We start from the raw sequence: 25711 nt of genomic DNA, 5'->3' as shown, positions 1-25711 counted from the left end.
TCACGAGCTTCTCCAAGTAACCTGAAGCCCACGGAGGACTCCACCTTTCCGCCCCAGGGCACAGGACCCAGGCCCGAGTATGCACTGGCAGGAGGAAGTAGCTGAGAGGGCAGAAGGAAGCACCTCAAGTTTTATCCACCTCTGCGACGACTGGAAGTGACCAACGCGCAGGGACTGCAGCACAGCGAGGTCACTGTGCTGCACGGGGCTGCAGGTGAGGCACCAGTGGGCAGGGCTGCGGGGCGGGGCTGCAGAGACAGAGGCGGGGCTGCAGGGATGGGGCGGCGGAGGCGGGGCTGAGCGGCAGGGCGGCGGAGGCGGGGACGAGGGGGCGGGGCGGCGGAGGCGGGCCTGTGGGGACGCGGCGGCGGAGGCGGGGCTGAGGGGACGGGGCGACGGAGGCAGGGCTGCGGGGCAGGGGCGGGGCTGCGGGGACGGGGCTGAGCGGCGGGGCGGCGGAGGCGGGGACGAGGGGGCGGGGCGATGGAGGCGGGGCTGCGGGGCGGGGCGGTGGAGGCGGGGCTGCAGGGATGGGGCGGCGGAGGCGGGGCTGAGCGGCAGGGCGGCGGAGGCGGGGACGAGGGGGCGGGGCGGTGGAGGCGGGGCTGCGGGGCGGGGGCGGGGCTGCAGAGACGGCGCTGCGGGGCCGCGGGGCGGGGCTACGAAGGCGGGGTCCCCAGTCCTGAGACCTTCCGCTGCCGAGGCACCTCTGCGAGGGCAGCCAAAGACCCGCCAGTCAGTGCAACCCGGGGAAAACAGGGCCTGGGCGACAGGGAGAGGACATTCCAGGGTCGACCCGTTTCAATGTTTAATTTGCTATGTGCATACAATAATACACAGGTAGCAGGAGACCATTCAAGAATAGTACATATTGCATTACAAGTGAAACTATTAAAATGGATATAGTATAACAATAATTAACACAGAAAAACAATACCTAGGAGGGTCCGTTTATGGCTGTGGAACGTCTGGTAGTTCAGGGTTTACATTCTTAGCTCCTCGCCTTCCCTTTTGAGTTTGTGTTTCAATTGTGTACTCCTAATTTAGGGTGAGGTTAGCTCAGAGCAGCAATTGATGACTGTTAAGGAAAAAGTAATATTCTTAAAGACTATGGGAGAAATGAGAAACAAAACTAGTTAGGGACTGGATTCAGTTCAAGGTGGTGGAAGGCAGTGAACAGCTTACCTTCTCCTCTTTCCAAATTTCCATGGAAATGGATCAAGAGGTGGGACGGTGGGGAAAGCCATCTAGAGACTGGAGCTGTGACCCTCTGAAGACAGAAAGCAGCTGAGAAGGCAGAGGCCGCTCAGGCAGGGAGAGGGTGGGCAGACCTCAGGAGCAGAACAGAGTAGGCCGCAATGCTCAGGGCACTTGCTGGACAGTGTCTACACAACTGCTGGGAGCATCCATGTCACCTGGAGGCAACCCCGGAGTTTCAAACTCGGAGTTTAGTGAAGCTCTAGAATCTCCAGTCCTAAGAAGCCAGGTGTGATTTAGGCTCCCCACTGCCGCCAGGCCCCGTGGAAGGTGCAATTAAAGGATGGCCGGCGAGGGCTGGGCTCCAGTGTGAACGCTGGCACCTTGACACCCTGATGAGACACATCTTGTGTGCGCTTTTGGAAAGCAAGGTGGCCTGAGCCAAAGCATTCCAAGGTACTAACGTCCTTCACAAAAACACGAAGTTCTTCATGAAAGGAAGGAAAAGCATTCATTTTCACAAAAAACTGAATTCCATCAGTTTTATGGCTCTTCACTCACACTTCTGTTTTTGCCTCTATCATCAGAACCTATTTAATTGTGCAAAACAAACTGCAATACAATGAGGGCTCTTTAATTCCTCGAAATAACCCTTAGAGGGGCAAGAAATTACGCACTCTGAATTTCTTTGAGAAAGTGTCAGATAGATGGAAGTAAGCAAGAGAGGAAAACATTTACAAGGTTATAGATGTGACTTTTTCAATTTTCTCCTAAATTTTTAAAACACCCCTCATGGCAACATTGTTACATCCTAAATCTTAATGAGGGCGGTTGATTAGATTTACAGGTATGAGCTCTATTTGCACTACAAATTCTTTGTAATATGGTTCTATGCAAGATAATGCGTCAGGGATGTTTGAAAAAAGTAGGCTGGGCACGGTGGCTCACGCCTGTAATCCCAACACTTTGGGAGGCTGAGGTGGCAGATCACTTGAGGTCGGGAGTTCAAGATCAGCCTAACCAACATAGAGAAACCCTGTCTCTACTAAAAATACAAAATTAGCCGGGCATGGTGACCCATGCCTGTAATCCCAGCTATTTGGGAGGCTGAGGCAGAAGAATCGCTTGAACCTGGGAGGCGGAGGTTGTGGTGAGCTGTGATCGAGCCATTACATTCCAGTCTGGACAACCAGAGCAAAACTCTGTCTCAAAAAAAAAAAAAAAAAAAAAAAGTAATGTTGAATGTAATTGACTGGTTTCTTTGCCTGTCAGTTCATCAGAGGAGAGTGACGCAACCTGCCCATTCACTTCACTGCCACCACCAACTACTCACCTGGCCACTTGCTTCTCTCTATCTCTCTCTCTATCTCTCCCCCTCTTCCTCCCTCCCTCCCTCCCTCCCTTCCTTTTCTTCTTCTTTCTTCCTTCTTTCCTTTCCGTTTTTTTTTTATCAAAGCACTTAAATACTTGCTTTTTTCTTTTTTGAAATATGCTCTTAAACATGAATTTTACATGTTATTCTATCCAAACATTATCCCCATTTACTTACTTGATAGCCCTAGGAAGTACAAGGAACACCCCAAACATAAATGGAAATGTTTCCCTGATAGAAAGGCTCTCAGTGCACACAATTCTGCACCCAGACGACCTCTCCAGTTAAGGTTCCCTTTCTCTTCCGGATGCTTTGTTCATGGATGAGTCTACAGTGCCCTCTAGTGGCTACAGTGCGGTTCTTTCCATGCCCAGGTATGAATTTATTTCTATTTCATGTTCCTTAAATATTGAACTTGCTGAATTATACTACTACATCCCATTTTTAAAAAAACGAATTAAACAGTGTAACAGAGTACTTTCTCTGTGGAAAATGACACTCTGAAGTGTGTAATCATCTTGCGCTCTGTCCACACTCTGTTGACCACCCTCACTCTCTTCACTGCTGCCCTGTCTTCCCGCGCAATTACCATCCTGTGCGGACGCTTGGAGAATCTCTGCCGTTGCCCGGCGCAGCCTGCTTCAGTGTCTCCTGCTTAGCTCTGCACTGAAAGGCTTACCAAGCTGCAGGGGAACCAGCTTGAGCCGCCAAGCACCAGTGTGGTTGAAAGCCTCACCCAACTCCAGGCTGAAAAGTGTTCATTTATTTTTGTGTTTACAGTTTTTTGTTTTGTTTGTTTTTTGGTTCAAGTAATAAAACCTTACAACAATGTTCTGCTTGGGTACTAGAAATTAATAACAGCTTAAAACCTTTCCACTCTCTGGGGGTAACACAGTGCCATGGGCAACTTCAAGCCTATTTATTATCATCAGTTCATATGGAGTGGATGCTGCCAAGTAAACTCAAGGAACAAGTATGGCACAGGTGCTGATTAACGACTGCACCTCTTCTCCACTCGTTACAAACACCTACGACTGCTGAGGTTTAGCATGCTTGAACCACCTGACAAATCCACTCACGAAGCACAATTGCCACAAGCTCAGTGGACCACGCCCTGCTCTTCTCTCTTCCATGCTTCCCACTCACTGTGCCACCCATTCCAAGCCCTTCACTCTGTGGGAGATGCTCACCAAGGTCACTCACCTCACCTGACCTTGCAGCTTCTAGCTACGTAGGAAGCCAAGTGTCTGTACAGTGAAGGATTGACCAGGTTCCTCCTACACCACCTCCTGCCCTGTCTTTTGTCTTCTCCCTCTCCCGTGGCACTTCAAATTATAGGAGGGACTGGGGGGAAGTTATTTGTCTCCCTGGGTGAACGCAGAAATACACAGAGCTTCAAGTAGTCTTCATATGCTATCAGCTTCCAAAACTGCCACATCCCTTCTATAGAGTTTTTCCCATAAAGGCTCCCTGCCACCTCCATTTGGAGGTCTTATGGTTCCCATGTCCCAAATGGAAAGCTCGAGAGTCATGATTCCTACCACCTGTAATTCCTAAACCTGGGCATCTATCCCCGATTCCACGTGCTCAACTCAGTAACCTGGGAGTCTTCCCTGATCCTTGCCCGGGACTTCATGAACACAGCATCAATTCTACCCTGACAGATGTGAAGCCCATCTGCCCTTTACCGTCTGCACCCTCACCGTCAGCTCCCAGCTCCACCTGTTGCAGTCGCCTCCTAACAGGTCTCTCCACTTCACCTCTTGTCGCTCTCACATCCCTTTTCCTCAGAACAGCCCCAGTGAACTGTTGCATGTGACATGTCTGCTCAGTCTCCCTGGAGCCTCGGCTACCACTCCGCATGAAAGTGCTCCCAGCTGTCTTTTGAGTGACTGGCAGTTTCTTATCTAACCTGATCTCATGGGCACGCGACAGGAGTTTTGGCTCCAGCAGACTCCTTCTGGCACTCACGGGGTTGTTGCCTTTCAGGGTTGCCATCCCCACCCCCCACCCCCGTCATCCAATCCTCCAATCCGGCAGGGACATTTCTCCTGCCTGCTTTCAAGGCTGGGTCCCTCCATCCAGGTCCTTGTAATGTTACCTCCTCAGAGACCCTCTTTGTCCACCACATGGAAAGAGGCGTTTACCCTGCTACTGTATATGCAAAGCTCCAGGTTTTCTTTACTGCTATTTCCCCGTTTATGATTGCTGTATATACCGGGTGATCACTCCTTTAGGATTTTCCTTTACCCAAATGCCATGTGACTAGCTCCTCCCAGCAAGGCACCTGGCAGAGAGAATATGCTCAACATACTGGTAGGAAGAATGACTTGTATCAACACAAAAGCTTCCAAAAGGGCAACCAAGTGATTTAAAAATTTCAGTTATGCCCGTTATAGTTACTTAAGGAAGGAGTAACAAAACTGTTGCCAAATGCAATTGTTAAAGGGCAGCAATTGTAATGAAAAAAAAATCCAATCATGAGGGCCTGCAAGCACTTAATTATCTGGCATCTGGTATCACTAAAGAGCATCTCCGTAAATACTCAAAGCCAGGCAAGTACCGGCAATGCAATGTTTATATCCCCAGAAGGCAAGTCTCCTTAGGAATGACCATTTTCTTCTTCGATTAGGTGTCTTCTTCACCCTTGGTAGAACAGAAGTAACACCCAGTTTCATTCTAATAATCAGAACAGTAATATCCATGGCTTACTTTTATTTTTTATTATAAAAACACATACAAGAGTTTTAAGAAATAACGAATATAAGACAAATCAAAACCATGGTGAGTTATTAAACCCATTTTCTATATACAAATACTAAAATTCCGAAAGTGGAATATCATCAAATGTGAGACACATCATAGCACGGTCCATATGTACACGGCACACAGAGCTCTGCCTGCGCTCATCTGTGAGTTGCTCATTTACATGTCACTGATAAAAAAATCTGCAAGGGAACTTCTACTCTTCAGTTCTCCTCTTCCTGATACATTGTCACGTATTTTTAAGGAACTTTAGGGATATGAAGAAAATGCATTAAAGTGGGTTTCTGCAAAGGGCTCTCCACGTTTTGCTCTGATCAATTACACACTACATCTTGAGAAAAACTTTTGCAGCTCATTTCCAGCTAAGATAGCAGAAAACTCTAACTTTTTGCCAATTTATTTTTTCCTAGTCACTCATTGGAGCACAAGTCCAACAATAGCTAAGGAACCAAATCATGTTTTTATATTGGTAAGTTTATTATAAAATGCCACTCAATTTTAAAAAGCCACTAAAAGGACACTTTCTGCAGCAAAAAAAGGGCTAAGTTCAAGTTTTTGTTGTTTGACAAAGACACAATAATATAACCCATATGTCACAGATCACGACAGCCTTAAGTGAAATGTATGAGATTTAGGGAAAAACGACTATGCGACTGCTTGTTTCTCCTGTCTCCTTGCCAAACAAGAAGGAGAGCCTCTGATCTGTTCTATCTATTTTATGTCTTTCGTTTTTAAACCTCCCTTTGTGTTCTCAAAGCTGATCAAACTATTTGTGTTCAAAATGTGTCAAGGCACTTCTCAAGCCTCAGTGGCATCCCGGGTCAGCCAAGCTCCTCCGTGCTCAGGGCACTGACTTCCTCTAAGCAGCTGACAATCGCAGACGGAACGCTTTTGGAGGCCTCTCTCCGCCAAGCTTCCAGGATCTTCGAAATTTCTGCTGGATTGCTGGGACTCAAGTCACAAAGAGCATACACAGCTGCTAACTGTATACCCCATGGTATATCTGAAAAGAAATTTCAAATCAGTCATAAGACAATAAAGTATCTGTTATCCAAAATTTTAGTGATGTAAACTACTGGAATACTATTCAAATAACAGAATGCTTTCTGCCAGCAATGAAAATTAAATATTTTTAAAAACCCACAATAAAAAAATTCATTTAAGACCTGTCCACAAATAAAAAATTAAAAAAGCCTGACAGCAGCTGTCTGTGGTTTCCTGGCCCCAGCAGTGTCCTGAGGTCTGCTGGTGTGTTTGTAAAAGGGAGAGGGCCTCAAAGATCCCAGTCACCCGTGGCCACCACTAAGCTTCCCAAAACAGTTCTGGAAGGATCACACTCTCATATTTAAGTTTTAATAAAATGTGATTCTAAAACATTCATTAAACACATGACTCTATGAGATATCCACAGGAAGTATTTATAAGTGAACTTTGGAAATGAAAAAGCATAATAAAATGAGCTATAATGAAAAGCTTTTTTTTTTTTTTTTAACCATACCATACTTTCAAAAACTACAGTATAGTGTGATTCTAAATTATAGCTAGGTTATACATTACAGTATATTATCACAGTTCTCTTTTAAGGTAAGTTTATTTTAGAGTTATTAAAATTTAATTTAGTTAAAATTTAATGTATTTAAATAATTTAGGTTAAACAATTTAGGAGTTAAAGTTTATTAACTATATATAGGTCATGTGTTCCTACTCCAAAAATCTGAAATCCAAAATGCTCCAAAGCTGAAACTTTTGGAGCACCAACATGACCCACAAAGGAAATACTGAAGCATTCTGATTCTCTAATTAGGGATGCTCAACTCGTAAATATAAAGAAAATCTGAAGTCTAAAACACTTCTGGTCCCAAGCATTTCAAATAAGATATACTCAATGTGTATCTCAGTCTTCTCCAACAGGGCAAACTAGACCTTTTCAAACAATACAAAAGCCCACACATTCAAACATTAATGCTGAAAATGCAGGCAGAACTGCAGCTCTGAAAATTACTTCCTCCGCCATAAATGACAAGCAATGAGAAAGCATAGAGCATGGGGTACATTGTAAGGCCATGACTCAAACAAATAAAAAAGTTTAACAGTAAGAGAAACACAAGAGGTTAAAAAGAATTTTAATAAATAAGAACATGTGGCACTATTTAAAGAGCTAGCTCTGGAGAGGGACAGACCTGGGCAAACAGCAGGGATGGCACTTCCTAGCCTCACCTTCAGCAAATCACTCTTCTGTCTGAGCTTTGGTTTCCTCCCGTATATAAGAAGGACAAGGCCATCCACACAGATGGCTGTCTTGGGGATTAGGCTGTGGGGCAGTGCCATGCACGGGGTCTAATCTATAGCAGGTCCCAACATCAGCTCCTCCTTCTCCCTCATGGGGACGAGGATTACCACAGCTTCGAGGTTACACCCACCCTAGTAGCAAAGTTAATCTGCATCTGTTGGCTAGACAACCCATCAGCCATTATTCTGGCTACTTTCTCTTATGTCAATATACAACCTCAATTGTAAAAGAGAACACTGTCATATGGAAGAAATGTGCACCGCTTCAGCAGCTATCCTAAAGTGAAAGAAGGTATTTCAGAGAAAGCAGCTTAATGAGAAACGCTGTTCTCATGAAGTTCAATATCCAGTCTTCCACTGAAAGCTGAAGACAAAAGAACCTATCATGTTAAGATCATCTTGGGTGTTATACAGTATTGAAAATGTCACTTTGTGCATTTCTGATGTGATGCTGCTTAACTGTATTATTCCTTGATTCTACAATATTCAAAACAAAAACTAGATTCATCCCTTATAAGAGTGACTTTAAGCTTCTCCCACAAAAGACATAAAATCACATGCTATGCAATATGTAAATGATAACAGAAATCCCCACTAGGAAGCCTTGCTCACAAGGTTTCCAGGTTTCCAAGCTCTCTCCCGATGATGCTAAGTACTCTGTGATACCTGTGCATCACTGATTTCATTCCATCAAGACACAGCTCCACCCAGGAGGCCTCGCAGAGAGCCCAGGTTAAGTCACTTGTCAGGGATCACACAGTACAGTTTTAGAAGCAGAATGTTAGCCGCAGGAAAAGAGAGTTTCTTCCTCCTTAGGGAAGCAGTGCCCAACAGGGCAAATGACTTTCATTTAAGTAAAAACAAACACCACCACAAAATCCACACACACATTCCAATATTAATGCCGGAATGTTTTGCAAATATTCCCTCATCTATGAGGCAGCAAACGAAGCACAGAGCACAGCACACAGTAAGGACCCCAAAAAAGGTTTAACTATGAGAAACTCAAGTTACTTGAAAGTAATTTTACTAGATGTAAGTTTTACCTTCATCGTGAGCATGCTGTATAAACATACCGATAACCGAACTAATGTTTTTCACAGCAGATGGAAATCCTTCTTTCAAACCCAACTGGCCTAAACGACCTAGGGGAAACAAGACAAAATGGAAACAGTCCAGTTAAATGTTGATTAACTTCTCCTCAGAATTTAAAGGCCCATTTCTCTTACAGGAAGTGATCAAATGCCTCATCATATCTTCTTGCATTCACCTATGCAGATGATATACAATGTGCTGCTTTCCAAGTTACAATGGAATAAACAGAAGTTAGAAGAAAGAATGGTTTCACTAGGACCAATGTGAAACGCCTGACTTCTATTAAGTTAACAGATCCAAGATAAGACTATGGTACCACCAAAATATGTATTTTTGGTCTGACTTTTGGCAACTGCTATTATACCACAGAGCAGTCATTCTCAAATGTAGTCTGCAGAAACCTTAGAGTCCTCTAAGTCAAACTACTTCACAACAATGCTAAGAAGTTCTGTGCCTTCCTCCCAGTGCTGACATGTGGTCTGATGGTGCAAAAGCCACAGCAGATGAAACTACTGGACTCTGAGTGCAAGTCCAGACAGTGGCACCTCGCTAAATGGGAGTTATTCCCCATTGCCAGGTGCTCACAGTCAAAAAGCCAAGTTCACTTAGTTGCAACTACTCTCACTAAACCCGGACCCCTAAACACAGAACTCTGTACCATGCTGTAGACGGCACAGGAAGCACTCCCCCGTACACTGAGTGCACTGGCTGTTGTGAAGAAATGCACTTATCCAATTGTTTGTGTTGTGAATGAAATCAGGCGCCTTTTTTCTCATAGGACACCACTTTTGATTGAAAGAACTGACAAACTATGGCTAACTGGAACAAGGCAGATTTTTTTCAACAATAAACAAAGTGAACCTGTAACTTAAAGGAACTTTATCCTCGTGGTCAACAACATTTGAGCTTTTAAGCAAAATTAAGTTTGGAACAATTTTCATCAGTTACCCTGAGCTTGACACCTTTACAATATTTAAGACTTTTCTGTGACGAGACTGGTGACATTAAACGTGTTTTTTGGGTATTGTTGGCATTTGGAATATCTATGTCAATCAACTATTTTCCAAGTGATAATGCAGGTTACAAAATCATAACTGGGCAAAAGGATCCCTTCAACATTTAAGCTAGCTCAGTAGATTCTAGTATAACAAGGTACAGGCCAGGCGCGGTGGCTCAAGCCTGTAATCCCAGCACTTTGGGAGGCCGAGACGGGCGGATCACGAGGTCAGGAGATCGAGAGAGACCATCCTGGCAAACATGGTGAAACCCTGTCTCTACTAAAAAAATACAAAAAACTAGCCGGGCGAGGTGGTGGGCGCCTGTAGTCCCAGCTACTCGAGAGGCTGAGGCAGGAGAATGGCGTAAACCCAGTAGGCGGAGCTTGTAGTGAGCTGTGATCCAGCCACTGCACTCCAGCCTGGGCCACAGAGCGAGACTCCGTCTCAAAAAAATAAAAACAAACAAACAAACAAAACAACAACAACAACAAAAAAAACAAGGTACAAAAAGTTCACTGCAGCATTTCAGATTTCACACTTCAAGTAACCTTTAAGAAACTACTACTTGTTGAGTTTTATTGTAGTATCAAAAAAGAATATCCATATTTGAAAAGGCTAATAAAAGATTCTGCCATCAACTACATACTTGTATGAGAATGAGTTTTCTTCATATATTCAGTCTTACGTATATGAAAAACACATGGGACTGAATGCAGAACAGATAATGAAAAATCAGCCATCTTCTATCAAACCAGACAGTACAAAGGTCTGCAACAAGGCAATGCGATTCCCATTATTTTTTGTTTTGGAAATATAGTTACCTTTCATTAAAAATGTCATTTATGGGTTCATTACTGTTCATTGTAAATGAATAACTAAATAAACAATTTCTCAGTTTTTAATTACTAACACAGTGAATACAGATACATATAACCTGGAGTAACGAAAGTTCTTTCAGGGTTCTCAATGATAACTAACAGGTATGAGAACCAAAGATCCAAAGATTGAGATCACAGGGCAACCAAATTCATTAAAGGCTAAAGCAAGCAGAATGGCCTCATTCCCCCTCATTCCTCTACACTTGGAGCCTTCTCTTACTCCAGGAGCTCTCGTATGGATGAGAACTTGATTCAAAGTGGAATCCCGTTCCCTCCATCCAGGCAAGTCCTCATCTTCTTTTGACTCTTCAGTAGGAGGATTGCGGAACATATCTTGGATGTGCTTTTACAACAATATCATATTGTATGCTCAGTGTTCTGTGTTCACATTATCTCTCAATACTACAAACGTCCCACAGGTCTGTATGTGAATCCAGTATGAGAGTTTCATCTCTATTTTAAATGTGGAGAAACTGAGGCATGGGGCACTTAAGTAATTTGTATTACTTTGTAACCTCTACAGGAACTAGCTTAGTGTTAGGTATGTGCAGCCTGAATATTGTGATACACAGCAGATGCTCAGTAAATAATTACTGATCAAAGAATATTAGGATAACTCCCAATTTAAGATGACACTGTAAATATCTGAATAATTTCTAGGAAGCCTAGGAAACTGAAAAGTAATTTACTTCAGAAATCGGAAATTTCAGGTTACTGACCACTTTCAAATATCTCTTTGCAATTAGATTAAACTGCTAACAGCATACCACTGGATCTGTCCTCTGAAACAATCTACCACGGATATTAAATGTATGACTAACAGCAGAGAAAGGGATGTGCATCCAACACAGCTATGGCATTATTCAATCATGGGATGTGCATGCGTTCCCAGGAAATACATAATCATGTTATAATGGATCTCTTTCTTTCAATTAAAAGCGCTTAATGAAATTCAGTTTTATAAGTGATTTAAATTAATGGAGCTAAGGAGTAAAATAAGAGGAAATCATGAGTCTAGTAGATGATTTGGGGAAAAAGACTCAATATACGATGACACGACAGAGATGACAGATTGGCTATGGAGGAAGAGCTCCCCACAGAAGGTATGTGAGGATGCCCAGGGCCATCCAGCTGTATTAGAATACAAATAAGAAATGTGGAGCTAATCTCAACGTCCATGACAATGCAATCCCCAGCACTGTCAAGGGAGCTGGAGGAGAGCTGAGGCCTGCACACAAAGTAAGTCTACAGGACAGACCCTTCCAATAAACACTAATTAGAAGATAAAGACAGCAGGGTTTTCATTTAAATTTTTGGATGCAAGTTTGCAAAGAAATGGTGAGCTGACACAATTTCGAAGGAAAGCTAACAGATTTGCCAAGAGAATGGATAGAAATCACCGAATAATGGCTAATTCAGTCTGACCTGCAGAAACCTGACATGTGACACAGTCTTTTTCTAGCTCTAGGTTCCAGTTAATACCAGGAGGGGCAAATTATTCAGGATTGTAAAAGCTCTCTGGGGCAGAAAGATGGTATTCTACAACCACTGAATCCAGTGGTAGGCAAATTTCTGTCCCAATTTTGCTACCTTTCCACTGTATGGCCTCAGACAAGGGCTTAATCTTTCCAGGCCTCAGCTCTGCCAAGAACTGAGCACTGCAGTGAGATGAGTTTCTATTCTCCACCACATTTCTGTGACTCTAGAGCAATTTGAACATTCCACAAAATGCTTTTTAACAGTTTATCATTAAGGTAGGTTGGAGTTAAACCCCATGTACTAATCCTGTGGCCATTTGCTGTTAGCAATGCTCACACCTGAATCCAACATTAGAAAACGCAAGTCTCACTGACATAAAACTCTTTTATTGTCCATGGAGTAAAAATCTCATTAATAGGATGTGCAGATTTTGAATTAAGAATAGACAGAGGCTGGGTACGGTGGCTCACACTTGTAATCCCAGCACCTTGGGAGGCCAAGGCAGGTGGATCACCTGAGGCTGGGAGTTCGAGATCAGCCTGACCAACATGGAGAAACTCTGTCTCCACTAAAAAAAAAAACTACAAAAAATTAGCCGGGCGTGCTGGCGCATGCCTGTAATCCCAGCTACTCGGGAGGCTGAGGCAAGAGAACTGCTTGAACCTGGGAGGCGGAGGTTGTGGTGAGCCGAGACGGTGCCATTGCACTCCAGCCTGGGCAACAAGAGTGAAACTCCTTCTCAAAAAACAACAACAAAAAAGAATAAAGACAATTCCTTTATTTTATGAAGATTAGCGTGTGACTTAAGTTAATATCATTATATCACTTTTACTCAATTTTTCAGTCAAGGTCAGATTCAGAAATGGCAGGAAAGTTCACTAACAGTTTCTCCTTAGGAACAATTCAAACTCCCAATCCAGATGAATGTGTTTTTGTGTGTATGTGTGTGTGTTGGGGGGTGAGGGTATTAATGTCACTTCTGAGAAATCTGCCAGGCCTAAACAGCAGGCCTCACTCACTTTCACCCCTTGCCCTCAGCCCACACCACTATCCTTGTCACACATCCTTCTTTTTAAATAAACTATTAACATATTCTTAATTCACATATTTTAAGGTACATATTTGAAAGTATATAATCTTAAATAGTTTTCTTTAAAAGAGTTTTGTGACATCTAAATGAAAGGTAAAGTACAGTCACAGGTTGCTTAGCCAGGAGATCACATTTTAAGAAATTCATCTTTTAGGAGATTGTGTCCTTGGACAAACATTATCCTAGAGTACACTTCCACAAACGCAGACGGAGCAGCCCACTACACACCTAGGCCATACAAATCTGTACAGCATGTTCCTGTACCGAATACTGGAGGCAACTGTAACACTTTGGTAAGCATCTGTGTATCTAAACATAGAAAGAGTACAGGAAAACAAGGTATTATCATCTTCTGAGATCACCTTCTGGTATGTGCTCCACTGCTGATGAAAACATTGTTATGCGGTGAATGACTGTGTATACTGTTTTATTTATGGCAATCATTCTCTTTTCCAAACCCATTATTTCATGAGCATGCCTACAGAGCTTTGCAGACATAACCCTAACACTATCAGAACCTCGGAAGATGGAGCCTGAGAATCTGTGTTTTTTAAAAAGCTTCTCAGGCAATTTGGATGGCCAGCCAAATTTGGTAACCCCAGAAGATAAACACTAATTAGAAGAGACACTGGAGAAGACACCAAGATAAATCACATGTCCAGCTGACCCCCTCTAAAATGCAAAGAGGCTGCTTCTGCTGTTATATGAGGCTGCTGAGCACAAAAAACACAATCTTCATTCATTTCTTCTCAAGATTAACCAATACAGAAACACAACCACTAAAACAAGAACCAAAAAAAATCACCGTATTTTAAAGTGTGACTAAAAAAACACCCTATTGTTTTGAAAATTCCACAGATTATCTAGGATAACATATTTATTTACACCTTAAAACATCTCTTCTGACTTTTTTTAACTCTCAAAAAGATTTCACAATTTAGAATGAGTCAAAAGCATGAGCATTTTTTCCTGAATTCATAAGAGAAGCTGCTGCTGAAATCAGCATTTCCAGATACACGGATGTCACCTAACTGCTGGGAATGCCATCACTGACCTTCCTGTGTTCCCTAGTGCTCCACAGCTAGAATGGAAATTGTTGTTGAGGGTTATCTTGAACTGAGGAATTCAGCAAAACAGTTTTGAACCTGTGCACCACGTGGCCTAGTTTCTTCATTTCCACTTCTGTGCCTCTGTTTATCTTCTGATATATCTCTTCTGAATTCCTAGTCTTTGGCAATCATTTGGTTCTCCTATCCTCTTGTTTGGCAACTTATCTCCAAGTGTATTATTGGTTATTTCCAGTGAAATTTGGTGTCTACTTTGTAACCAAGTTTTTGTCTAGAATCATTTTATTTACTTAGGGCAATGTAGCTATATTTGCATGCAAAGTACACACAGAGGAGGAATGCAAATTTGCCGATACAGTAACAAAATTCACAGGGTATTGCCTACTGTGATCTATTTTTAGACTCACTTACATAACGTATTCTCAAACACTAACCTTATTGCAAATGATGCTATCTTTGAGTTTTAATTAAGAAAAATCCAAAGATATTTAAAAGTCATAACTGTCTTCAAAGTATCTAAGGGCTATAATGCAGAAATTGGATGAAGCTTGTTTCATATTCCCCAGGGGCAAAGAATACATGCTGCAGATACAGAAATCAGGTCAAAATTAAGAGAGCTTTCTTTTTGAAGTTCTAGGATACACGTGCAGAACGTACAGGTTTGTTACATAGGTACACATGTGCCATGACGGTTTGCTGCACCCATCAACCCATCAGCTAGGTTTTAAGTCCCACAGGTATTTGTCCTAATGCTCTCCCTCCCCTTACCCCCGACGCCCTGACAGGCCCCAGTGTGTGATGTTCCCATGTCCATGTGTTCTCACTGTTCAACTCCCACTTATGAGTGAGAACATGAAGTGTTTGGTTTTCTGTTCCTGTGTTAGTTTGCTGAGAATGATGGCTTCCGGCTTCATTCATGTCCCTGCAAAGGGCATACACTCATTTTTATGGCTGCATAGTATTCCATGGTGTATTATGTGCCACATTTTCTTTATCCAGTCTATCACTGATGGACATTTGGGTTGGTTCCAAGTCTTTGCTATTGTAAACAGTGCTGCAATAAAGATACATGTGCATGTGTCTTTATAGTAGAATGATTTATAATCCTTTGGATATATACCCACTAGTGAGACTGCTGGGTCAAATGTTATTTCTGGTTCTAGATCCTTGAGAAATCACCACACTGTCTTCCACAATGTTTGAACTAATTCACACTCCCACCAACAGTGTTATAAAGTGTTCCTGTGTCTCCACAGCCTCACCAGCATCTGTTGTTTCCTGACTTTTTAATGATCACCATCCTAACTGACATGAGATGGTACCTCATAGTGGTTTTGATTTGCGCTTCTCTAACAACCAATGAACGATGAGCTTTTTTTCATGTTTGTTGGCTGCATAAACGTCTTCTTTAGAGAAGTGTCTGTTCATATCCTTTGCCCACTTTTTGATAGGGTTGTTTTTTTCTTGTAAATTTGTTTACATTCCTTGTAGATTCTGGATATTGGACCTTTTTCAGATGGATAGATTGCAAAAAATTTCTCCCATTCTGTAGGTTGCCTGTTCATTCTGATGGTAGTTTCTTTTGCTGTGAAGAAGCTCTTTAGTTTAATTAGATCCCACTTGTCAATTTTGGCTTTTGTTGCAATTGTTTTTGGCGTTTTAGTCAAGAAGTCTTTGCCCATGCCTATGTCCTGAATGGTATTGCCTAGGTTTTCTTTTAGGGTTTTTATGGTTTTGGGTTTTGCATTAAGTCTTCAATCCATCTTGATTTAATTTTTGTATAAGGTGTAAGGAAAGGTTCCAATTTCAGTTCTGTGCATATGGCTAGCCAGTTTTCCCAGCACCATTTATTAAATAGGGAATCCTTTCCCCATTGCTTGTTTTTATCAGGTTTGTCGAAGATCAGATGGTTGTAGATGTGTGGTGTTATTTCTGAGGTCTCTGTTCTGTTCCATTGGTCTATATGTCTGTTTTGGTGCCAGTACCATGCTGTTTTGGTTACTGTAGCCTTTTAGTATAGTCTGAAGTCTAGTGTGACACTTCCAGCTTTGTTCTTTTTGCTTATGACTGTCTTGGCTATATGAGCTTTTTTTCGGTTCCATATGAAATTTAAAGTAGTTTTTTTTCTAATTCTGCATAGAAAGTCAGTGGTAGTTTGATGGAAATAGCATTGAATCTATAAATTACTCTGGGCAGTATGGCTATTTTCATGATATTGATTCTTCCTATCCATGGGCATGCAATGTTTTTCCATCTGTGTCCTTTTTACTCGAGCAGTGGTTTGTAGTTCTCCTTGAAGAGTTCCTTCACATCCCTTGTAAGCTGTATTCCCAGATACTTCATTCTCTTTGTAGCAACTGTGAATGGGATTTCACTCATGATTTGGCTCTATGCTTGTCTATTATTGGTATATAGGAATGACTGTGATTTTTGCACACAGATTTTGTATCCTGAGACTCTGCTGAAGTTGCTTATCTGCTTAAAGAGTTTTGGGGCTGAGACAATGGGGTTTTCTAAATATACAATCATGTCATCTGCAAACAGACAATTTGACTTCCTCTCTTCCTATGTAAATACCCTTTATTTCTTTCTCTTGCCCGACTGGCATGGCCAGAACTTCCAATACTATGTTGAATAGGAGTGGTGAGAGAGGGCATCCTTGCCTTGTGCCGGTTTTCAAAGGGAATGCTTCCAGCTTTTGCCCATTCAATATGATACTAGCTGTGGATTTGTCATAAATAGCTCTAATTATGTTATGTTCCATCAACACCTAGTTTGAGAGTTTTTAGCATGAAGGGATGTTGAAATTTTATTGAAGGCCTTTTTTGGCATCTATTGAGATAATCATGTGGTTTTTGTCATTGGTTCTGTTTATGGGATGGATTACATTTATTGATTTGCATATGCTGAACCAGCCTTGCATCCCAGGGATAAAGCTGACTTGATTATGGTGGATAAGCTTTTTGATGTGCTGCTGGATTTGGTTTGCTAGTATTTTATTGAGGATTTTCACATCGATGTTCAATGGAGACACTGGTCTGAAATTTTCTTTTTCTGTTTTGTTTCTGCCAGGTTTTGGTACCAGGATGATGCTGGCCTCCTAAAATAAGTTAAGGAGGATTCTTTCTTTCTCTATTGTTTGGAATAGTTTCAGAAGGAATGGTACCAGCTCCTCTTTGCACCTCTGGTAAAATTTGGCTGTGAATCCGTCTGGTCCTGGGCTTTTTTGGTTTGTAGGCTATTAATCACTGCCTCAATTTCAGAACTTATCGGTCTATTCAGGGATTCTACTTCTTTCTGGTTTAGTCTTGGTAGGGTGCATGTGTCCAGGAATTTATCCATTTCTTCTAGATTTTCTAGTTTATTTGCATAGAGGTGTTTACAGTATTCTCTGATGGCAGTTTATATTTCTGTGGAATCAGTGGTGATATCCCCTTTATCATTTTTTATTGTGTCTATTTGATTCTTGTCCCTTTTCTTCTTTATTAGTCTGGCTAGTGGTGTATTTTGTTAATCTTTTCAAAAACCCAGCTCCTGGATTCACTGATTTTTCTGAAGGGTTTTTTGTATCTAAGACATCTTTCTAAATAATAGATCTTATCATTGATAATTCTGCAGGGCCTCAACAGCAGCTTGTTGAAGACGAGACAGAACAAAAAAATAAGTAAAAATAAAAATAAAGATTCGTAGGAGATAAGTAAAAACAAAAACTAACAATTATCAGGAAATAAGGAAGGAGAACCAAATGGCCACTGAGGTCCTCTTTAAATATGAGATTAAGAAGGATCCATGTCTCATTTAAATTATTTTTAAACAATCATTTAACTTCTGTAATTCATTTAAGTGACCCTTAACAGACAAGTATGAAAACACTGGGGCAGGTGGTGTGAAGATATCCTGGATATAGTTTGTGTTATCTGTCCCCACCCAAATCTCACATTGAACTGTAATCCCCAGTGCTGGAGGTGGGGCCTGGTGGGAGGTGTCTGGATCATGGGAGTGGATCCCTCATGAATGCCTTGGGCCATGCCTGTGGTGAGCAAGCTCTTGCTCTGAGTTCACAGGAGATCTGGTCATTTAAAAGTGTGTGACACCTCCCCACTACTCCTCATTTGCTCCTGCTTTACATATGTGATGTGTCTGTTCCCTCATCACCTTCAACCATGATTGAAAGCTCCCTAAGAATTCCCCAGAAGCCAAGCAGGTGCCAGCACTCTACTTCCTATAAAGCCTGCAGAACTGTGAGCCAATGAAACCTCTTTATAAATTATCCCATCTCAGGTAGTATTTTATAGCAATGCAAGAATGGCTTAATACAATCCTTATTTTAGAAACCAAATGAAACTACAATATAATTTATAGTAACATATATCCTAGTGTTTATGTGTATTAGTATTAGCATCTAAAAAGAGCTCAGTTATAACTAAAATGTACTAACATGAAAAAACCTCTGAAAAAGATGAATAAAACACTAATTTATAAGAAAAGAGAAAGAAGACTGACTTAAAAGCACAAAAGTATCTACTCTGATGGTTGTAAAATCAGTCGTTACGGAACATTTTCAAAGTCAACATATATTATTATACAGTTACCCCCTACCCTTGCACCAAGATATCAATAACAAGAAAAAAAATTAAAAAACAGATAACTTACCAATCAGCCTCAGTATTGAGGCTATAATAATATCAGGAGTATACGCAATGTTCGCATGTCCTTTTCTGTATTTTATCCACTTATCCATTACAGGCCACAGCTCCTTACTATAAAACAGCAACAAGAAAAGATGTATGTTCATCATCACTCAAATAATATTAATAACTTATCTTATAAATGATCCTTAAGCAATTAGTGAAAGAGGGTAATTGCTGAGGATCTAACACTGTAAGTTCAAGTGAGAACAGATACTGGATGCTCACATCTTCTCCAACGGCATGGCTGTGCCCACGCTAGCTTTAACGTGGCTGGAAATTCAGTGCTTGCATCTTGTTCTAACTCTTCTGAACAAGGCTTTGGACAGAGAAACTGAACAGCAACCCCAATGTCCCAGAACTAGGAAGTGGTAGAGCCTGAGTTTTCACTTGGACTCTCCGGGTGCAAAAGCAGCCCCTGTGTTTTAGAAGCCAAGTTACCTATCAGGATCACAGACAAATAAAGCTGTGCATGTAAAAAGAGCTAAGCCAGAGGAAAACTGTAACTTTAGTAATCAAGTAACACTTTAGATGGATAAAAGAAACTTTCCACTGACTGAAAACAGTGCCAATTCCTCTTTGTCTTCTATTTTTTCAAAAATGTATCTACTTCTTTCATGGCATTCATCAAGTATCACTAGAAAAGTTTAATGTAGACAAAAGAAAAATGAAAATTAAAAGCACTCCAAACTCAGTCTCAGATCATTATTACTCTTCTAATTCTGTCTTTTCTTCTAGATACTCCCCACTCTCTATGGATGTAAACAACCTGTAGAGAGCCACCAGCGCTGAGGAAGGGAGCAGGGTCTGCAGTTGCTCAGGTGGAGATCCTCATGTTTGCTGACATCTTCACCATGAGTGCAGGGATTGTGGACCAAGCATCTCTGACGGGCACCAGCCCCGGCCTCTTCAAGCATAACTGGGGCCAACAGGGCCCCTGCCTCGTGGGTTCCCATGAGGATTCAGAAAGCTGAGGCCCACAGTGGGTCCTGACACATCATTATACAGACTGGCACTGGACAGACTGTTCTGTCATTTTCTTATTTAGTAACAGACTAGGAAATACTTTTCTATGTCAATACATAGTAATCCATTCATAGCTACGTGTTTTAATATAGCTATCATCTCATAGAGGAGTGCCATGATTTGATTCCTTACTGTCTGACATTCAGATGTCTAATCTTTCCTTAGTGTCAAGATGATGAACAAGAGTAACACACATCCTTGGACACACACAGATCCTTGGACAAGGTAATTCCCACAGCTTCAAGTATCTCAAGGATATGGATTATCAAACCTTTGATGCATCCTTTTTAATGTCACCAACTCCCTTAAACCAGCCTTTCTCAGCCAGGGTTCCACAAGAAAATTAAGACCTACAGAAAAATTATTTGAGTGACAATTTTCTCCACTCTCCCAGAGATGGTACAAAGCTATTGCCAGAATTATAAACGCAGAGAGAAAAGTTAATTTACTACATATAATGAATGCCTGGGAGCTTAATTTTCTCCCAGGTGGGAGGAGCTGCTAATTTATAATTCTGAATATTTCTCTTCCCTTTAGATTTTGTGAGTATCTGTATATTGCGATAATGATAATTTCATTCAACATACATTGTCCAGGTGCTCCCCTTGTGTGGCCATTGTTCCACATGCTGGGGCTATGCCACGATCCAAACAAGGCCACCCTCTGCCCCTCCAGAGTCATTTCTATTGGGGAGAGCTGATAATAGCAGAATTGAACAAAAACTAGTGACAGGTATTAAAGGAAAATAAAGCAAGAAAATGTCATAGTGATGAAGGTAGCTTTTTTTTTTTTTTTTTTTGAGACGGAGTCTTGCTCTGTCGCCCAGGTTGGAGTGCAGTGATGCGATCTCGGTTCACTGCAAGCTCCACCTCCAGGGTTCACACCATTCTCCTGCCTCAGCCTCCCGAGTAGCTGGGACTACAGACGCCCGCCACCACGCCCGGCTAATTTTTGGTATTTTTAGTAGAGATGGGGTTTCACCGTGTTAGCCAGGATGGTCTCGATCTCCTGACCTCGTGATCAATCCACCTCGGCCTCCCAAAATGCTGGGATTACAGGCGTGAGCCACCATGCCCGGCCATGATGAAGGTATCTTAAGGGTAGTTTTATTAACTCTTACAAAATAAAAGCAGTGTCATTTGTAAATGTTTCATCTGCCTTACATGCTTAAACAACAAAAATTATTCAAACCACAATTCAGCATTCAACAACTCAACCTTACAATAACACATCTTTATTTAAGTTAGTAAAATAACTAACCTTATGATGTTATCATGTGTCCAGATCCACTTCTGATGGCAGCAGAGCAGATCAATGGCAAATATGTATTCCCAAGTGTTATCACTTAGGTCTTCACCAAATTTTTCACTAGATTGAAATTCTGTTTTTGGACATAACTGTATGGTCAAAAGCAGCTTAGAAACCATGAAGCCAACATCTACCGGGGCATTCTAGCAAATGAAAAGAAATAAAATAAAATCTGGAGTTTCACATATAATGCATCTTACCTTAGTTATCTAAAAGACTACAATAAGCATTCGCTGACTAATCATTTAATCAGAAATAGCTTTTCAAAACAGTTTGACCATGTTTATCTTAGTTATAGAATGATGACACAACAGTAGTTGGATGAGCCAGATTAAAAAGTTATATAGGCAGGATGCAGGATTCAATCAGGCAGAAAACAGCTTACCTGTGATCCAGATAGGAAAGCACAGTTTCATCAACTCAAGAGAATTAAAGTTAGAAAGCTAGTTATAATTACAAAAATAAACCTCTGAAAATTATTTAAATTATATTATTTTTCTGACATTGAGTATCAGTCTGCCTTTTCAAGAAATTCATAAAACCGAATCAGAAAGTAATGAATTCTTACTTCTGGCTTTTTTCACACCTGTGTATAATGTGATATTTATCTAGTGTTGCATGAAAGAGTAGTTTGAACACTTTTTACTGCTGAATAGTAACCAATTATAAGGATATATTACTGTTTATCAATTCACTTTTGACTACTGTTAATGTTGCTGTGAGTATTCATGTACAAGCCTTTGTGAGGATGTAAATTTCACTTCTCTTGAAAATACCTAAGAGTGGAACTCCTTCCTGGGCCTTTGGCTAAGAACTGGTTTAACTTTATAAGAAGGTGCCCAACAATTTTGCAAAGTAGTCATGCCTTTTCATGTTTCCACCAGCACTGCTTGAGAGTTTTATTATAAAAATAATACAGATATAATACTCAATATACGTAATACAAGAAAAGGCTTGGGCTTGGAAATTTGCTTTATTACTAGAAGGACTCAGTAAGTGAACCTTTCAGAACCTGTATACTGAAAGGTTCTAAGTCTTAAGGTTTCTATAAGATAATCCTTAGCCAAATCATGGTTCAAAGTAATATACCTGATAACCAAAACTCAGCCAGAATGGTAAATATTTCTCACTTAGAAAAATCAGTGACTTTGCAACCTGAGGAGATGCAAAAATAAATTTTGATATGAAAGAAATCAAATCCATATATTCACTTTTTTGAGTATCTATTTTACATTTTGCAGCAACTGTGAACATGGGATAATCGGCATGTATACAATACATGCTCCATAAAAGTGCTGAGAATCTCCTGTGTTTCAGGTGTGGCTGTAATTGGAAGTATTTTGTATTAGAATCATAATTTTAATTAGATGTGTTTAACAGAATGTAATTAGGTTTGTAAACATTGTTTGAATATTTATTACAACTCATATTCTACATTCTCAATTTGACTTTTTATACTCAAGAGATGTGTAAGTGCTTAGGAAGATTATGCTTATTAGACTTGAAGGCCTACTTTGTTTTTGAAGAATATCTTAAGTTTATGAATATGTTTAAAGTTTTAAGATAATTAACGTACTGAAATTTGTAAATAAGATTATTTAGGAAATGTTAATCTGTTAAATACATGAGTTAACTAACATTAATCAATGGCCAAAGTGAACACATTCTTACTTTGTTAACAATTAGTTGATTTATAAATGAAACAAGACTCATGAGTTTAAAGGCTTTTTTAAAAGGTTTATAAATTTACAACTTTAAAATTCAGCAGTAATTTAAACCAAGAAGTCACTTCTACATATAGAGCATCCTTAAAGATTTTATCAGCTCCACCAGAAAAACTTGCAGGAGGAACCACCTTGAAGAACCCACACAGGCAAATACTCCCCACCATGGTTACAGCAGGAATCGCTAACTCATGATTTTAAAAACTGAAATAATCTCAAAATTTACACTGAAGATACTACTACTGATTTCTTGTTAACTAGCAGTATTATATTTAATAAGTTGCCTCCTATTTCCTAGTCTAGGAATAACCCCTTGGGGGTTCCTTCTTTAATTCAGTAATGTATTGATTTTCTGATTCTGAATTCTCCTTGTTTTATCAGGATAAACTCTATTTAGTTATACAGTATTATTGTTTGAATACATTACTGAAATCTCCTGTTTAGTGACACTTCTTACATCTAAGTGACTCACTAAAAACTGGCTTTTGCCTTCTTATAGCATTTTTAATTGGGTTTTATTATTAGAAATGAACAGAAGGCTTTCAGTTTTTCCTCATGCTTAAAATAGATTACAGTTACTTGGTTCTTTAAAGATTAGATTAAAACTCAGGTGGAATCTATACATGTCTTTGTACAGAAAAGTTTTAATTATCTTTTCAACCAGTCTTTTCAAGTTTTCTACCCCAAAGCCAATTTTGATCATTTGTATTTTGCCAGGAAATCACCATTTCCAAATCTACTGCAGATAGTCGTCTTCTCATTCTGTGTCCTATATGTCTACTTTCCCATTTCAAATCTTCACTATTTTTGCTCTTTTGTTTTTGCTGATCTGCATCAGCTATCTATGTTGTCAGCATTTTTTAAAAGCAGTATTTTTATCTTCTATGTGTTTCTGTTTCTTTTCCACTTCATTACTACTATCTCCTAAAATTTATTCTTTTTCTCTGGTTCCCTTGTTATATTTCTAATGTTGAAGATGAGTAGCAGTTAACTTCATTTATTTTCTGCTAAACAACTAAGACATTTAAGATACTTTAATGAGTACATGTTTTCCAAAAAAGCTACAGATCTTTGATTCTGAGTTTACTTTTTCATTGACTTTTAAGACTGTGATTTTACTTTTCATATTTTATTTGTTCCCAGATTGTCTACGAATGGATGTCTCAATTTCAAAGTAAATGTAAATATTTTGAATTTTTTTTCTGTTAAATTTTACTGAATTATTACCAGGGAATTTTGAGCGTGAAATCTTTACTTTAAAACTAATGTTTTCACGTGGTCAATTCATCATTTGTGTAAATGTGTCACAAATAAAAAATATTCTTCATACACATTTACTTTTTAAATTAATGAATTGTACTATGTCCTCATTTTTGTTTACTAGATTTTTAATTCTGTAAGCAAGCTCTTGGAAATCCTCTAATATAATGGGGTTTTATTCCCCAAGTATTTCTCCCTTTCTTAAAGCTTTGACTATGTATTTTTATTTGACACAATACTTAGCAAATACATTTACTAAAATGGTATGTTCTTCATAAGTAATGTCTTTTTAACCATATCCTGCTTATTTCTGAACAGGTGAAAGGAGATGGGCTCTAGTGTGCAAGCAGAAAGACCAAGTGAGAGCAGGAGCAGCCTGGGCAGATAACATTCTGAAGGCAGGTAACCCTCTAGAGGCAAGTAACTCTCCAGACACAGGTAACTCTCTAGGAACAGGAAACCCCCTGGAGGCAGGTAACCCTCTGGGAACAGGTAACTCTGGAGGCAGGTAACTCTCTGGGAACAGGTAACCCTCTGGGAACAGTTAACTCTCTTGAGGCAGGTAATGCTCTGGAGGCAGGTAACCCTCTGGGAACAGGTAACTCTGGAGGCAGGTAACTCTCTGGGAACAGGTAACCCTCTGAAGGCAGTAACCCTCAAAGCAGGTAACTCTCTGGAGGCAGGTAACCTTCCAGAAGCAGGTAACCCTCTGGAGGCTAGTAACCCTCTGGAGCAGATATATATGTGGTTGCTGGTATCCATCGGTAGGAGTCGGGATGTCTCTCCTGACACAAAGTGACAGACTAGAATTTATCACAATAGCTCACATGAATGTACTCTGTTGTGTCTAGACAGATTGATGAAGAGATCATTACAAACTTGCTTTTTAATATTTACCTAACTTTTGACCACCAAAAGCTCTTTCCTTTATGTTTTATAAAAAATAAAAGCCTAACAAATATTAACATCAAAAGTAATAATAAAAAAAGGCAAAACAGCATATAAAATTCTGCTCCACACATAAACCAAGGGGAGTTTTCAGAAGAGGAAATACATGCTCATTAAAAACAAAATAAAATTTAAAAATCAATATCACTGGCTTTAGTACCTCTTCTTGAAGTCTGCTACTGGTAGTTAGATTCTCATTAGATAAAATGAACAAATGAAATAAACTGAGGAAAGAACACCCATCTAGACACACTTACTTTAACATATCAATAACTAAAAATAATAAAAGATAACACGGGAACAAAGTAGTTAGCACAAAAACAAATTCCACCAACTAGAAAGAAAAATAAAGCATATTAGATTTTTTAAAGTCCTATTAGGAAAAAACTGAAATACATTATTTTTTTTACCTAAGTGTCTATTGAAGAACTGAATCATTCTGTAGCTTCTCTGAGACTTTTCAACATATATACCTATGTGTGGGTTTCATCAGTCACAAACTAGTGTACAAAACAAATTGTTAATT

The 25711-nt window shown here is 40.2% G+C and overlaps 1 protein-coding gene across 1 annotated transcript in view; it reads right to left on the bottom strand.

Annotated features, from left to right (window-relative positions):
• Window positions 1-5269: 5269 nt before the first annotated feature.
• Window positions 5270-25711, bottom strand: part of ICE1 (interactor of little elongation complex ELL subunit 1) — a 67268-nt gene continuing 46826 nt past the window's right edge. Inside the window, exons 16-19 of the mRNA XM_033178755.1 lie at window positions 21206-21396; window positions 18885-18991; window positions 8671-8769; window positions 5270-6338 (exon numbers count right to left, since the gene is read on the bottom strand). Coding sequence (XP_033034646.1) covers window positions 6157-6338; window positions 8671-8769; window positions 18885-18991; window positions 21206-21396 — 579 coding nt within the window. The 3' untranslated portion in view covers window positions 5270-6156. The remainder of the gene's footprint in view (window positions 6339-8670; window positions 8770-18884; window positions 18992-21205; window positions 21397-25711) is intronic.

Source organism: Trachypithecus francoisi, unplaced genomic scaffold (assembly GCF_009764315.1).
Source record: "Trachypithecus francoisi isolate TF-2019V2 unplaced genomic scaffold, Tfra_2.0 Lachesis_group2, whole genome shotgun sequence".
Lineage (NCBI taxonomy): Eukaryota > Metazoa > Chordata > Mammalia > Primates > Cercopithecidae > Trachypithecus > Trachypithecus francoisi.
The sequence above is the reverse complement of the archived record's forward strand: the minus strand, read 5'-3'. Positions and strand labels throughout refer to the sequence as shown.